This window comes from Temnothorax curvispinosus, unplaced genomic scaffold, assembly GCF_003070985.1.
Source record: "Temnothorax curvispinosus isolate PA1 unplaced genomic scaffold, ASM307098v1 QBEX01006627.1, whole genome shotgun sequence".
Taxonomy (NCBI): domain Eukaryota; kingdom Metazoa; phylum Arthropoda; class Insecta; order Hymenoptera; family Formicidae; genus Temnothorax; species Temnothorax curvispinosus.
Genome location: NW_020216407.1, coordinates 19,609 through 36,201, shown reverse-complemented (window position 1 = coordinate 36,201; position 16,593 = coordinate 19,609). Strand labels below are relative to the sequence as shown.

The 16,593-nt window shown below is 40.0% G+C and overlaps 2 protein-coding genes across 2 annotated transcripts in view; one reads left to right on the top strand and one right to left on the bottom strand.

Moving 5' to 3' along the window:
• The window catches only part of LOC112456047 (39S ribosomal protein L51, mitochondrial), a 1,500-nt gene extending 705 nt beyond the window's left edge, over positions 1–795 (top strand). Inside the window, exon 2 of the mRNA XM_025018325.1 lies at positions 79–795. Within this exon, the coding sequence (XP_024874093.1) occupies positions 84–560 (477 nt within the window). The 5' untranslated portion in view covers positions 79–83 and the 3' untranslated portion in view covers positions 561–795. The remainder of the gene's footprint in view (positions 1–78) is intronic.
• Positions 796–2,289: 1,494 nt separating this feature from the next.
• On the bottom strand, positions 2,290–5,938 carry LOC112456046 (dipeptidyl peptidase 9). The gene is made up of 10 exons (XM_025018324.1): positions 5,551–5,938; positions 5,332–5,466; positions 5,085–5,247; positions 4,778–5,019; positions 4,393–4,704; positions 4,025–4,311; positions 3,619–3,947; positions 3,279–3,530; positions 2,929–3,201; positions 2,290–2,854 (listed from the first exon to the last, which is right to left on the bottom strand). Exons 1-10 carry the CDS (start codon positions 5,763–5,765, stop codon positions 2,507–2,509), a joined length of 2,556 nt encoding a protein of 851 aa, XP_024874092.1. The 5' UTR covers positions 5,766–5,938; the 3' UTR covers positions 2,290–2,506.
• Positions 5,939–16,593: the final 10,655 nt, after the last annotated feature.

Genomic DNA, 16,593 nt, shown 5'->3' with positions numbered 1-16,593 from the left:
ATATATATATATATATATATATATATATATATATATATTTATGTATAATTATTCTTTCGATATGTATTTTATTTCCAGAATCCATGTCTTGGATTACAAACTCTGTCCGTGCTGTCGTGAGCACATGGACCCCACAGGTGACGCCGATACGGTTTCGCTATCATGCGGACAAGATAGCGAAAGGCCCCTTAATACGGCGACATGGATACGAGGATCCTATAGATATGACGGGCCTTTTACCACGTACAAATAATACTAAACGACTTCCGATGCCGATCTATCGTCCGGCGGACGCTTGGTCCGAGAAGAAGGCACTGTTCGGCCAGAACGACTACATCGACATATTGGGCTCGGATAATCTACATCCCACGAGAATTCTCTACAACGTGCCCTCATGGTTGAGAGGTGTCAGCGGCAATGAATACCAGGTCTTATTGAGAAAGAGAAAAATGTGGGCAAAGGGTATATTTCCAATCGCGAGACCTACCAAATGGAGAGATCTGAACAAGAGAATAAGTTATCTCTATAAGTACTTGAACCGCAAAACTAAGCAAAAATAAATCAAATTAGGTTTACGTTCTGATATAAACACGCGTAATTAAATTCCAATTTAATTCTCAAGTGCAATCGCTGCGTTTTCTTTATTCTTACTCAATTAGTTTCTAAATATTCTACCAAGTTCTTACGACGTTCGTTTTAGGTGATGCAATTACTGCATACATTAGTTAACGATTTACTGCTTATAATAACAATTATAAAAAATATAAAATAATGAATTTGTTTATTGACAAATAATTATCCATCGGATATACGATTATTTCACAACATTGAAGAACGCAAATACTTTTCTCGCTGAAACGCGGATTTTCATTTCGTAGAAAGAGGGATACATGTGTCATGGCCATGTATCGTATATGTACATAGTCACAATTGGTATGTTAACGTCTAACGGTTCAATATACGTGGTCTGTTTAAAAAGTAATAAGACTAAATTTTTTTCTCAATAATTAGTAACACTGTAAAAATGAGACTGCGGTAGATCGAGAGCTACAGTCATACTCTACTTTCAGATAAAATTTCAATTTGATAACATTAACATATGTGATTCTATAATCATTTGTATAGCTGTATGTTTGAGTGATGCATCACGAAAATGGTACACAAGAAAATCAAGCAGCGTTATGCGACCAAATTCTATGTCAAACTCCAGGACAATGCGATAGAAACATTTAAGAAGTTGAAACTGACTTACAAAGATCAAGTTCTTTCCCGGCACAAGGCATTTTTATATGATGGTGAAATTGTGCAGATGAATCCCGTTCTGTACCACCAATGACAAACAATTTAGTGATTTAAGGTAAAGATATCAATACCCAATACCCGGACACTTAAGCATAGGAAATGTACTAATACCCTGGACACGTATCTGTGTCTGGATACCTTTAAAAAAATATAAATTTATGAAAATAAACGTTTGGATATTATAACTGAAGTTTCAAACTACAAGAAAAAATACTTTTATCTTTGATTTTAATTCGCGTTATACTTATAAATAATAAAGGTGTCCGGATATAGGTATATGTCTGGGTATTGGTACCTTTACCTTAAATTTAATTTAATTGATCACCAATCATTCTCACTGTCAACTTTTTAAATATTTGTCATGTTATCCTGTTTGACAAAGAATTTGCTGTGTCAAACTTCGCATAATGCTGCTCGATTTTCTTGTGTTCCATTTTCGTAACGTGTCACCCAAACATACAGTTATCAAATGATTGTAGAATCACACATGTTAATGCTATCAAATTGAAATTTTAACTAAAGATAGAGTATGAATGTAACTCTCGATCTACTGCAGTCTCGTTTTTACAGTGTTATCAGTTATTGACAAAAAAATTCAGTCTCATTACTTTTTAAACAGACCACGTATATTGTGAAATGGTCGCGAAACAGAACGCGTCCGAAGTAGTCTTCCTGATTAACTATTGTCAAGAAATTGAGTATTGTCCATTCTCTTAACAAAATAGTCACGATTAACCAATATTATCACGATCGTAAGCTTTGACAATAGCTGATTAAGAAAACTTTGAATGCACTTATTATGCGTTTTGTGGCATTTTGACAGTGATGTCTTGAAAACTCGTATTCAGCACATATCTCTTTTTTTGTAAGTTATATATTATAAATTCCTTGCTAGAAGTTCGTCCTGGTAATTAATTACACGATATATTCACACTGTGCCACTGCAGATACTATATATATATATATATATATATATATATATATATATATATAATATTTTTAAAATACTATCTTAAAAGCCTTGTAGAGGCACACTTTTATACAGAAACTAGTATCTGTACACATATCTGATCACTTGAAAGTATTCCTTCCTTTTAAGTGTGTACATAAATTAATGGCAGTTACTCAAACTCGCAAAATCTTGCTTGGAGGAACGGTTATTATCGAACTAACAATGTAAGGAAAAAAAAACGAAAATAAGAGTTCATAAATGATTCTGCAAGAAGGACAACAGGGTCGTTTCATAATGTTTGCTGGCATCCAGGCTTCTCAGACTATGCCTCTCGTTAGGATAAACTTGCAGCTGATACGGTTTACCGATCTTCACAAGAGCATTGATCAACTGGCTAGTGTGGTAGAAATGTACATTTTCGTCTATGAGACCGTGAATGATCAGCAAACGGTTCTCTTCGTCGGGAAACTTGTTTACATATGTCAGCACCGATCCAGCCATATAACCGTGAAGATTGTTCTGTGGCAGATCCATGTAACGCTCGGTATATCCGGTATCGTAAAAGTTCCACGAGGTAACCGGAGCACCAGCAATGGCCAGCTGCGAATCGCAACGAGGATATTTTTTAAACTTTAAAAAAATGTACTGTGCGGCAAGCATTAATTCGTGCGCACCTTGAATACGTCGGGATACTGTATCAAACCCATTAGACTTAAGTATCCACCGTAAGACCAGCCGTGAAGAGCCACTCGATTTAGATCAATGTATCCAGTAGTCTCTGTCAGCCATTTCAATACTTCAACTTGGTCGTTCAGCTCTACCGTTCCCATCCTACGTCGCAAATGACTCTCAAATACTAGACCTCTATGCTGCGATCCGCGAGAGTCTATTAAAACTACGCAATAGCCTTGAGCAGCCAACATGTGCATTCGTAAATGTCTTAAACCCTGCAGAGGATTAAACAATAAGTTTTTTCTTTACTTTACGTGATATATGCGTCCATACATTTTTGAAGTACACCTACTTTAAATGTGTTTGATACAAGTTGTACTTCGGGTCCTCCATAAACATTCAATATCGTGGGATACTTGATCCCAGGTTGAAAATTATGAGGCTTAAATATCATCGAATAGACCGTATCCCCCGACTTGATTTTATGCGTGAAAATCTCTGGCGCAAACAGTTCGGATTCGGGCACAGACGGTTCTAAGAGATAGCCTACAGGCGTGAGCGATATGCTCTCCACTGTCCAATCGGTTTGTGATATTTTAAATACCTGCAAAATTGACGTAATAAAACTTCCTAATCGTGTAAAATGAAATATTATTAGGCATGTCCCCCCCCCCCCCATCACAGGAACGTACTTGACAAGTAGGCAACGTTTTAATGGAACTATAAACAGTGACCAACATTGTACACTCTTTGTTAAAGTATATACTGTTGTAACTGTAGCCAGGCCGCGTCAGTAGCCGTATTTCTAGCGGCCGTCGCAGCGAAACCGCGTAAACGTGTTGCTCCAGTGGCCCTTCCCGTAACCCGCAGAAGTAGACGATAGAATTGACTTCATCAATCCATATTTTCTTCCCTAACACCTCCCAATCGCCCTGGGTCAGAGCTACCTTGGAAGTGATACGTGGTCGAAGAAATATACTATCCATTCTATCCAAAGGTTCTTCCACTCCGTTACTCAAGCCTATGTTGAAAATGTGTGTAAAAAAATAGCGGCAAGTAACGAAATATTGAAATGATTATAGTGATTTTATCATAAACCTGCTATACTGGACGTTATAAGATACAAATGTCGGAACTCGGATTCCTCGCTTCCCCAGATAAATTTGACTTCGTTCGCGTCGTCGGACTTTAAGAAGTACAATAGATCGTTGACGTTGATCCAAATCGGGCTCTGCTCCGAGTATATCACTTGAACGTTCGGTGACGTGGGGGTGAAATGGTTTTCCGTATTGTACGTGTTCGGTGGTGGTTCGCAAAAGTTGTCTATCGACAACAGGACCAACTCGAGTTTCTGCTGCTTTCTATCCAGCAGTTGCACCCAGATGCTACATTTTAACAAAGTAACATTATCGACTCCTATTAATACAAGCTCTCGCGTGTATTGTTTAATTACGCCTCGAACTTACTATTGAGCATCCGGAGTCCATCCGACTCTCACCATGTATTCCATCCATGGGAACATGATGTGAAGTGGATACTGCAGCTCTAGTATTTCTATATCGACGATATGCAACGACTCTGTCAGACGAAATTGCACCATTTTCAAGTTACTCCTAGCGTTCGGCATACCAGCTCTAGGAAATCTAAATTCGTCCACCTCATCGGAATTCGACGAGGGGAAGCAATATATCTTGACATCGCTCTCGTCCACTTCTTCGTATACTATCCTGTAGATTCCGTCAAACATGGACTTTGGTTGCCACCAGTAGCCGATATACCTGTGGTAGGTAAAACTAATGTCTTAATTTTCGCGCTTTTAGTATACGAGGATTTAACAATAAATAGATCAACCTTGTGAATTCCTCCTGCATGACGTAGGAAGGAGTTCCGGCGGTGAGCGGATCGTCCACGAGACTTCTGCCTCCTTTCCTAGCATGAGTCAATCGAACCGAGGAGCCTGTGATACTATGAGACAGGTATAGATCCCCTGAACATGTGTGGGCAATCAAAGCATTGTTCCAGGGACAGATCTGAGGACACAGCTTTGCCCCAGTCGTCGACATTCTGATTTCTGATGGAAAGAGGGGTCCAGGCTGATGGAAAAACACATAGATCAAATACTTTCTTTCACTAACCCACGATAATATTCTGATATTACCATAAATCCAGTATCTACACATTGATAAAGACTGCTGGCAGCTGGAAAAACTAATTTTCCACTCTCCGCGTGGATCTCGTAACTGGTTATACCCCACGTAGCGAGTCTTTTCCTTTCCCACAACAGTTGTTCCTCCTTCGACAGTCTGTTCGCACTCGATACGCTAAAATTATCGCATGACAGACTTAGGTACTCTTGGATAATACAACGGAGCGCATCAAACGCCTCGGTCTATGGTGGAGTTTACCTTTGAAAATTCGCCTCTATGACGGGTTGCCAGTGCAGTCGGTAGCCGTTGGCGTGATCCGCGTGCGCGATATCTACGTACAGAAGAGTGGTCTCCCAGCCGTTACTCGGCGTGCTTAAGAAATAGATTCTAGTCCTGCAAAAGAGAAGTGTCAATGAATCGTTAATCTCAACACGACGCGACAAGCGATCCCGAAGGTACGTCGCGCGTTTTCCTCACCGGCCGTCCGGAAGCGAGCGGAAAGTTATAGAGCCCGGCACGGATCCGGCCGACACGCCGGACAGCTTCCTCCTGAGATCGCTAACGACGGCGCGGAGCTCGGACCAGGACTTCCGCGGCACCGTGCTGTCGGGAACGGCCTGCTCCCCCGTCGTCTCGTTGCCCGTGGTATCCATATTCTCCATACGTTGCCGGCGACCTTTCCGCGAAGTCATTCGTCTCCTAGCGAGCACCTCCGCGGCCGTCTCGGCGCGGTCATATCGACGCGGAGTAGGCGTACGACGGGCACGAAGGTACGCGGGGGCGACAAGTATCGCGGAGCGATTTCCGCGACGACGATCCACGGATGACACGCACGACGTACTGCGCGCGCGACCGCCGCGACCACGCACGCAGCGGACCAGCGGACGCAGACGTGAGACGTGCAGAGCGAGCGAGCGAGTGGGAGAGACAGAGAGTGAGAGAGAGATATGCTTTATTTTTAGGTTATGCACCGTCCGCGCCACCACGGCCGCGACGGAGACTCCTGGCTCACTTTCACCAGTTTCACCTTCTCCCCGGCCCTGGCCTCGCTCGGCAGGGACGGCAGGCTCGGCTTCTCGGCGGTCTCTCCCTCCTCCCAACGTCGCGCGACATTAATTTCCCAAAATCGCGCGCACTCACACCACCGCAACCACGACACCGCCACCCCGTCACCGCCACCGCAAGACACCGCCAGACCGTCAAGACCACCACCATGGACTGACCAGGACCAGATCAGCCTGACGCCGACGGCCTGACCAGCAGCAGCACCACCACCACTGCCGCCGCTGCCGCGATTCTGTCGCGGCTCCACGTGCCGAGAGTTCGCCGCGAGTGCCAGAGATTCCGACCGAATAGAAACCATCAGCCGAACGCTCGCACGTGACAGCGGCTCTCTTTCGTCGTTATCGTCGACGGCTATCCGATGACTGATGGCACATGCCCGCGAATGTCCGCGATGCGGTAACTGGTGAAAGAGGTACGGTTCACATGCGTGTCGCGCACACCGCACACGTGTGCTCCGTACGTCAAACGTCAGCCGCGTCGCGTGCCGCTGGCCGCGTCGCCGCGATGCATCGTGCTCTCCGCCCCCTCCCCCTCATCCCCCCGGCCTCGCCCGTCGTCACGCGGGACGAGGAACTCCTGCCCCGCCTCCGTGATCGTCGTCTCGAAAGGATTACGTTGGAATTTAATTACGCCAGATTGTCCAACACATTTTTATTGTCGGTGTCTCACGTTCCTGCGAATTGGCGACCGAAAGCTGCGCACCCTTCAGTTAATTAATCGTATATTAATCTGCATTGGTTTGTCATTAGGGTTTCCGAATTCAACGGATAATCCGTATGGATTTGAGGTCACACTTAATAATGTATATCAAAGCGCATTGGATTACATATGCGCTCGATTGCGTGTCAGCGTATCTTCGAATAAACTCTTTTATGTTTGATAATAATAAAATGTTTATGTAAAATTTGGAGATATCGGCGAATCGGCGTTGTCTTTGCGCTATTACGTTATGTAAGTCCCGCAGATTTTGCAAACGCGGATTATAATTTATACTTTCATGTATAACGCTTGCTGAAGATTTCACTTAACTTTGGATTGTGAAAAGAAAAATAACGTCGTTAAGAGTGTCTTTTTAAATCAAAATTTAATAAATTCCATTTTTTTTCAGGATATCCTTGAAACCTGTACACGTTTGAGATAATCTTACATGATTCTTAGAAAAACGATGGCAATTATTTTGATTAAATTTAAAGTCTGAGAGCCTCGAATCGTGACGCTTATAATAAAATTGAAGAGAACAATGGCGCTTTCTTTCTAATTTAATGGAAGTTTGTGGTAAGTAGTTGATGGAACGGGGCATGAATTTGCAATGTGCGTTCACGTGCTCCGCTTAACTTTCGGTTATGAAAAGGAAAATAACGTCTCGTTGAGAATATCCTTTTTAATAGAAATTTTACGAATTCTATTTTTGCGGAAGACGTTCAAACTTTGACTTGAAAACGACGGCAGTTATCCTTAATCGAATTAAAATTCTGAGCGCTTTGTGGTAATAAATTTCAGGACAATGGAGCTTTCTTTCTAATTTAATGGAACGTGATAGCTGGTAGAAAACGGTATGAATTCGCAACGTATATACATACGTTTGTAGGGGAGAAAAAAATTCCCGAGGAGAGCAAACATACGTGCTCGTTCGTCGCAGTCACGTTCCCGTTGTTCTTGCATATTTTAATAGCTCCTCGCCGCGGTCGTCGCGACGTCTGTTTTTGTCCTTGCGTCGTCCCTGAATAATTTTCCTCGTCGTCGTCGTCGTCGTCGTCAGTAAAAGACTCCTTCACAATTACGTAAAAAATCCAATTGGTAATGCCATATTAATTCTACGTGGCTCGAAACGAGAGAGACTTTTTTTCTCGAACGAGAGGAAACGCGACCGATCTTCCACGTGATCGGCCGTGGAAAATAGACGCTTTCACGATCGTAGGGTGGTTTATTCCCGAGAATATTTACGAGAGAAAATTCTCGGGCGTTATGTTTTTCATAAATCTATCTAGGGTATCCAAGGTATCTAACCAGGTATCCGGGTCGCTATTTATGGGCTGTACTTCGATTCGAATACGACAATAAATACTGGCGAGCCGACCGCGAAATGCTCGCAACGTACGTATATTCACGCTGATCTTTTTCGTTTTAGAATTAATTATTAATAAGCATCTATATTTCATTTGTGGACACGCAAGTCGCGAGTTAGTTCAACAAAACTAATTTGGTCAAATTCGCTTCATAAAAAGAACCATTATTTTCAATTTTTTTTCTTCTAAATATATCTCTTATCTCCACAATACTTCGTCATGTTGCAATTTTGAGATGTTTATAAGATCAAGATTGTAAAAAAAGCTATTTTAATAATATTTAATAATACCTTTATTATGCTATATAGCTGTGTTATAATCCGAATTTAGAATAAAATATATCATTAGAACTTGTAGGTTTTAAAAAGACGTTATCGTGAAGTTTAATGAAATTTAATGCAATTTTCATGATTAAATATCCACGGCGGCGGCGAATTATACCCACCTGCCCTCCAACCATTACATGCGAGATTACATGTACACTCACTTACAATTAGACAAAAATAAGCTTCATACTTATACGAAAATAAATTTCTGAACTCTGTCAGTTTTACCTCCGAATCCGATAATATTTTAGGTTCTGAAGTTCTGCGGCAACTGAACTATTTTAGGAGGTTGTACTCACTGATACTTTTTATACCACACGGAAAATAAAATTAGCTACCGTAGCAAAACCTTTTGCTACTATTGCTAAAAATATAGTTCTCGCAGCAAAAAAATGTTAGTTGTCCATATTTTACGACTTCTTTTTTTTCGTGCAGGAGTGTAAAAACAGTAACATATTTCAATTTCAGTCAAATTAACCGAAAACCATTTTTTCATTCCAAATATGTGAGGGGGCCTATTAAAATTTTTAGGCTGCTTAGTACAAGAAAGTGTTTGTGTTACGTAATATTTACAACCATGATGTATCGGATATTTCGCGGGATTGCTGTGTGCTGTGTGTATATGAATCTTATGCGTCTTAAAATATTTATCTATGAAATTCTTCATTACTTGAAGTAAAAAAAAATATATTTCTATCATTTTCTGTATTCAAACTTAAAAAAAAAGATAAGTGATCCTCTCCTTTTGAGGAAATAACGCGCTCGTTCGTATAATATGGTTTCTCTTCTACATGTTGATAATAATTTTGACGATAAAGAAATGTTAGAAAAACCAACAAGATAAATATTAGGAAGGAGTGGGCGCATGTGTATAGAATGGTTCGACAAGTATCAAAACTATGCAACAGTTTTATCGTGAACGTGCAAGTTACACGTGTATACGCTGCGAACACGTGCGAGTCAACTTCTCGACAGAAGAGGCACGATTAACAAACGAGGAATGCGTAATTTCTCTGACGAAGCACATATTCGGTATATTTTGTCAGCGTTCGTTTTGTGTATACACACATTTCAGTTTGTGTATACTATATATATTGATATCGAAATTTGTTCGCCCCACGTCGGCGCGTCGCGTCGTCGCAAGAGTGACGTAACAATCTAAACAGCTCATTCCGGGTAAGCAAAGGATTATATTTCTTCCCTTCATCAATTTATGTCACACGTGGTATTTATTCATGTACGACAGTGTAATGAACAAATTATTTAGTTCCGGCGTAAAGATCCACGGGTGACTAAATACAAATATTTGATCAATTTGAATGATGATTATACGTAAGCGAAAATTATGTTCTGCTCTTGTAACAATGTCAAACTAAATTAGAGATTCGACACGATGATGCCAATATATGTACGTCGTATGTCGAGCAATCTTTTTTTTAATGTTTATGCGGGTATCTTCAATAAATTACCTCTGTCTACGTTTTCGCAGTTTGCTTTATTCAGATCTTTTTTACAGAAATGTTCGGTGGTTCAGGATTATCAAGATGTGGCTACAAAGCCACGAGATCCATGCTGTTTACGCTCGAAGGTCTTAAGAAAAATTGGGAGGTGAGCCACATTAATGCGACTCACGTTGATCAATCGTTAATTTGAAGGGAAAACATTACATATATAATAAATTAGGTTAATATTAAAGAGATATGACGCACGAAAAAGCTGCCCTTTTTTCCTTTCCCTCAATACGCCATCTACATCGACGCGTATTAAAAAAACATTTGTAAAATACTAAATATTTGAAAGGTACAGACAAATAATTACGTTTTATATGAAAAAAGCGAAATTGTATATTCACAAGCTTATACGCTTTTTCATTTTAATTTTTTGAAAATTTTATATCATAAAATATCAAAATATATTAAAAATGAAAATATCATTGATAACAATTACATCAGCACCATCAGCATTTTCAATATATGAATCTCACTCAGGTTAATGATTTCATCCTTTTATCGATTCCATGTTGTTAACCGTATGCATTCGCGCGACGAAAATTATAATTATTCACTTACCTTAAAAACTTTTCTTTCATTGGAAGATAGGAACAGTTGGATGTCTCTGGATTTACTCTCATTGTCAGCGAAATTTAGTCGCAAGCACGTAATGTATATTGTCCGCTCGCAAAACTGTTTCCCCTGTGTTAAATTTTTATTCCGAAGGCTTTACTACTCCGCGCGTAGCGGGATCGAATGTCTCGTGGATGGCCTACACGTAGGCACAGTTTTCCGACAGGCCTACGCCATCAACCCCCTTCTCACGTCCCAGCCACCCTCGGCAACCGTTCGTCCGAGATAGTCTGCACGAGACCCATATATTTTCTGAGATACGTTCCGGCGCGGCGGTGCGAAGCATCGTCCAGAATTCTCACGGGAGGCCGAATCCCTTTTTCCTGTGTTCCTTAACTATTAACGTGGAGAATTTCGTAGGTGGTCTCATAGTAAAATTTTCACGAATTAATTCGAAATATAACTAACGCTCCTGTTTCCGCCTCTATACAATGGTTGAGTAAATAGTCTTGGATCTCTCGATCAAGAATGATAATAAAGCTTATTTTATAAAACATATTTGATAATTGTTTTGAATAGTGTGAGATCCGTAGTTATACTATACGGGAAGATATGAAATTCAGAGAGTATCTCTCAGAAAACTCTTTTCTACATTACTCTTTTTATCACATTTCGTTTTCTCTAATATACGTTTGATAGATAAAGTACCGTGCGTTGAACGTGCAGCGTTATTCTTTCGAGGAAAGCATTTATATATGTATAATCTAATTATATTATATAATTATATAAAGTCAACGAATTTGAACCGAAAAAAATTTGAATCGAAAGCCAACTAATTTATATACCGATGAAAAATGAAAAATACAATAGAGCTGTTGCGCAATTGCGGTTACATCCGCGTGCTTTATTTTCCTACGTAAAGGCCGGTATTCATAGTCGGTTCTTATATTTAAGACCGTCTTAAGTACAATCTTAAGATGTCATTAACCAATCACAAAGCCGTATTAGCATCTTAATACCGGCCTAAGATCGAGGAATGCCCGATGCCCGTGGTTCGGTATCACTGGCGTATCTAGCCAGGATGCCTTGTGGAGTAGTTGGCATGCAGAGCCGGTCCGCGGAATACTTTCTTCTTCTTTTTTTCTACCTACTCGCTTCAACTTTTTCCTACCCGTCTTACCTTTCCTACTCTAGCTCTTTCTTCACCACCGCCACCGCCGCCTTTTCCTCCTTTCCCTCACTCAAGCACCCTGTCCAAGTTCACTACATAATGCAGTCGGCTATATTGAATATTTCGTCGTGGTAAAATGATAAAGAAATCCTCGGCAAGCTTCTTGGACTTATGTGGATATAGAGCCGTCGCCCTGGTTGCCCTCGGAAACGAGGTGAAACATGCCCTCGCGAGCATCAACAAGTAACCGCCGTGACGTTGTTCATTAATTTCAGGGAAACTTAGGAAGAGAATTCTAATCATTTTAAGACCGAGCGAATCGATAACTAAGATTTTACTCCAATCGATCTTGTCTTCTTTTATATCATGTATTATTGAATATTTTTTAAAAAATGGCCACATCAATTTTCGCATGTTAGTTTTTTAAATCCGAGACAAATATTCCAATTCAGAAATGTTCAACTGTTTATTATGCGGGACATTAAAAAGAGAGATATATACTAAAAGAAATGAAAAAATTAATTTTTTATCATTCAAATACAGAAATTATTTTCTTTGCTGTTAACGCGATGCGCGCGTCTCACTTTTTATGCAAAGATTAAGATAAGAGTATTCTCTTTATACAAGGACTGCCCCTTTTGTTATTGTTTGCTACGATATTTGCAACTGTGTGTGCTGATAAATTTCATCCATAAATGTATATAGATAATATTCTCTGCATAGGTAATGTTTCTCATGCCTTCGAAGACCTAACGCGAGTGGAATAATAGTGAAGGGAATTCCGCCTGGAAGCCTTTACGATCGCGGCTACAGAGCCTTTCACATAGTACGGCCGTCCAAATTTTTTTCTTGTAATTATCGATGTATATTCTATCTAATATATATTATTTTTAGCGTTTTGGGTTTCGTATATAAATCGATTAGTCGATTTTTCTAAAAACAAATATAACGCAACGTATATTATCACATGTATGATTAAAAGCATCAAATTCTGAAACCTCATTAGATTTTTTTATATTTAATTTTCCTGCCGTTATTGATATTTGTCGATTGCCGTTATTAAAATAATCTTAAATATAAAATAAAGCGTAAATAAAAATGTAACATAGTATAATTACGTACATTCTAATTACAAGACTACTTAGGACATGATTTATTATTTTAATGACCCAGTCACTTGCCATCAAGCGACAATGTCAGTCTGTCCAAAGAGAATATATTACGCGGAAAGCTTAAAAGGATCTGGACGATGCTGTAGAGAAGACGACATTTTCTTCGGCACGACATTTAAGGCTTGCTCCCAGCAGGATCTAGTCTAGTCTAGGTATAGAACTATGGAGCCATTTCAAAATTGAGGGAATGTACATACCGGGGCAGATATAGAACAATCGTGCAACAAAATCATGGGTAGAAATTTATTCCATCTTCCCTGTATGCCGCGCCGCCGATATAAGCCGATATTTTTCAATCTATATACGCAATCGTTTCTTTGTGAAAAATCGCGAGGCGGGGTAACACGAACAATTGAACGTGGGACTAGTCGATTTTCTTTTTAAGGAGACGGATAGGAGGGAGCGCGGCGCACAAAAAGGTTACGGAATTTCCGGAGCAGCTTTTGGTACAGAATGAGGTAGGGGATGCACTTCAGTTGACGTGGGCGTAACGTAACGCGTGCCCCTGGGGGGTCGCAATATCGATCTCCCCTCTTCCCCTCGCATCTCCCTCGCGTATTACCTCCTCCACGTCTGTTCGTTCTGCAGCATATCAACAGCGGACAGCTCGAATTGTACAAACCTAATGGAATATATGCCTTCCTGAGAAGCCTGTCGTCCTTCCTGGGTGAATTTATTCGGAGCTGGAGATCCGCTTTCGTCGACGATGAAATATTTAAACAAGTCAAAACGTCGAAAATCAAAAGAGGAAAGTTTTGGGAGGGCGTGGGTTTCGTTATTCATTTTTAATCATTTTCATTCTCGTCTTCGGTAAATAAAACGGGACAGGGGACAGTGACAGAAGAGAATTGGTGATCGAGGTGCTTCGCGGCTGGACGCATCTGGCTCTGCGAATTCTCCATTCCGAATTTTCCTTTCAATTCGCTTCTTCATCACCATGTATAGGTAAACTCGCAAAGTTTCTTTCTCGGTTAAGAGATAATTCTAAAACTGAAAATTTTGACGTATCTCCATCCAGAATGATGCCTTACATTACAACACAATTGTAATTGGCGATTTGAACGCCAATAAAGGATCTTGGAAACGCATAGAGGGGTTTACACGACGGTTGCATATGTTGATTAAAATATATGTATATGTATATATGTACATAATAGCGATAATATCATTAATAATAAAGTTAATATGGTATAATAATATCAAGTGATCCCACGAAGGGAACAATTGTCGATTCGTTGCTACCGTCCGAGGTATACCTTCCGAGAATGATGGTTTACACAGACGCTCTTTAGATACTCTTGCACTTTGGCCGTTGTCCTCTTCCGCCGCGCAAAACGCTGTAGAAGTAGAACCCTGTCCTTGAGAGGGGGTAGATAGATAGGTGTCTTTTTTGTGACTTACATCCTCCCCTCGCGACGTACGCTGTTACGATTTTGAAAAAAGCCCTTGATCATCCAGCCAGCTAGAACTTGGCCTAAACTTGCAAAAGTATCGAACTCGCAATATAGGTATCTTAGAGAATTAAATTAAACTCTTAGAGAATTAAATTATCAGTTAGAGCCCAAGACCTCGCAGGGTTCGATATGTTGTGGATCTGTACAGTTAACACACCGACTATCCGATCGTAAATCATTGTGTCAACTTTCTTTCAAATTTCACTCTCTAGTCGATGTATGTATGTTACGTATTTTCCTGTTAGATCTTCTTCTGTCGACTGACGCTCGTCGTGATAGTCGATGTGCTAATCGAAACAACCACGCGCACAAGCAAAGAGACTACTACACTATTACATACTATCATTACAATTACTTCACTTTCCATCGTTTTCAAGTCAACGAGCTTGGAATTTCCCTCTTTATACGGGCGTTGTTCGCGACAATATTACTATTCGCGTTCACGAGATTCTGCGAGTTAGTAACATCTAATCTAAAATATGTATATCGTTCGAGGACTATTTAGATAGATCATATATATACTATTGTACAATTTGTACTTGAAGTAAACATACAAAAAGCATTCGTGTCTATTCACTAGCTCCCTTAGCGCTTATGAACTTAATGCGCACGAAGAAGTGCGCACAAGGTATCACAAAATAATATCCAAACTTATACTACTTATAGAGATATACATATATACCATACGATTGAATAACATATCGATCACTTTCTACCCGTTCGTTTGCCCCGCACTCTTTTCCTTGGCGTGTTCATAAATACTATACGATAAAAAAAATGACTATTTCTGTAATGACTTGTTGGCGTCATGACTGACAAGAATAAGATCGCCGTGAAAAGACAAGCTACGAATATTCATCGATCTCTTGCGTTCTATCACAGGTATGAATACTCCGACGCCTCTATATATATATACATACTTACTTATATAGTATATTATATAAGTATACTTATAATATGTGTATATTTTATAGATGTATTTTTTCAAATTAATAATTAGATTGAAGGATAAACGCGTCGGATAAGAACATTGAATCTCGTTGTATGATTTTCCAAACAGATACTCGGGTAAAGGAAAAATTCATGCAATTTTTGATATTAAAAATCAAATATTGATGAAATTTTGAGTTTATGTTAGATTGTAAATATCTGCCAACAATGAAAACATTTGATATATTACGTTTCCTTAGTCGTACGGATTCTAATTTTTATCACATAATTTTTTGTCCTATTCCTGGTAAAAATTCCTCGGAAATGCCCCTTCTTCTCAACTTAAAATATTTCTAATTGTCTACCAACTGTCTACTCATCTACTAATAAAAAAATTCCTATCGAACTTTTTTACTTCACGCAGAAAATTCTACTAATTTTGATATCGTGAACTTTCTCCTATATTAGGCCATATCATGATTAATGATAGCGGGGGATTAAATCCCAACCGCATATATTTCCATAATCAAAAAAGTTGTAAAAAAGTAAAATCTCCCTATTTTGGTCTCGTTAAGTTTCCGTAATTAAGTTTCTCTATTTGCCACTATTCATTGATCTACTACTCATTGACGAGTTCACGTACCATGTCAAATCTGTCGTCGTTGCAATAAACGCGATTCTCCTTTATTCGGTAGGTATTATCGAAGTTTTCGACAATACATCAATAATCTCGGGTTTTTTATTTGAGTTTCTAATAGCAGCGGACAATGCTAATACTCGAAGGTCGATATGCGATCATCGGGTGGCTTGAGATATCGATAAGATATCGTTGCATCTAAGCAGGCAAAGGGTTCGATCGCGTATCAAGTTGCATCGAGTAACGATAGTAGGTACCGTGGAAGTCCTGATACGGAATGTTAACGTTGTGTAAACAGGAAAATGTGTGAAAATTACACGCGCGATAAGATACACTGGGTGCTCCCCACGAGAATAATTTCAGACTGGACAAATTGCTCCATTAATTATTAATAGGAATTATGCGCGTCAGAGGCCGCCGTCATAAATAATCATGTGCAAGCCATAACGAATGAATTCGACGCGAGTGCTTCCGTGACTTGTCGAAAGCGCGATAACGCAACGGCGACCGCCGCGAAATAATTGCGCGATACAATTTGCGTCTCATCGATTTTTGATCGAGCAAGGGAGGGGGCGACGGGTGAAGGGGCGGTTACGGCGACGGGACCGCTGCGGGTGACGGGAAGAAATTATGCTA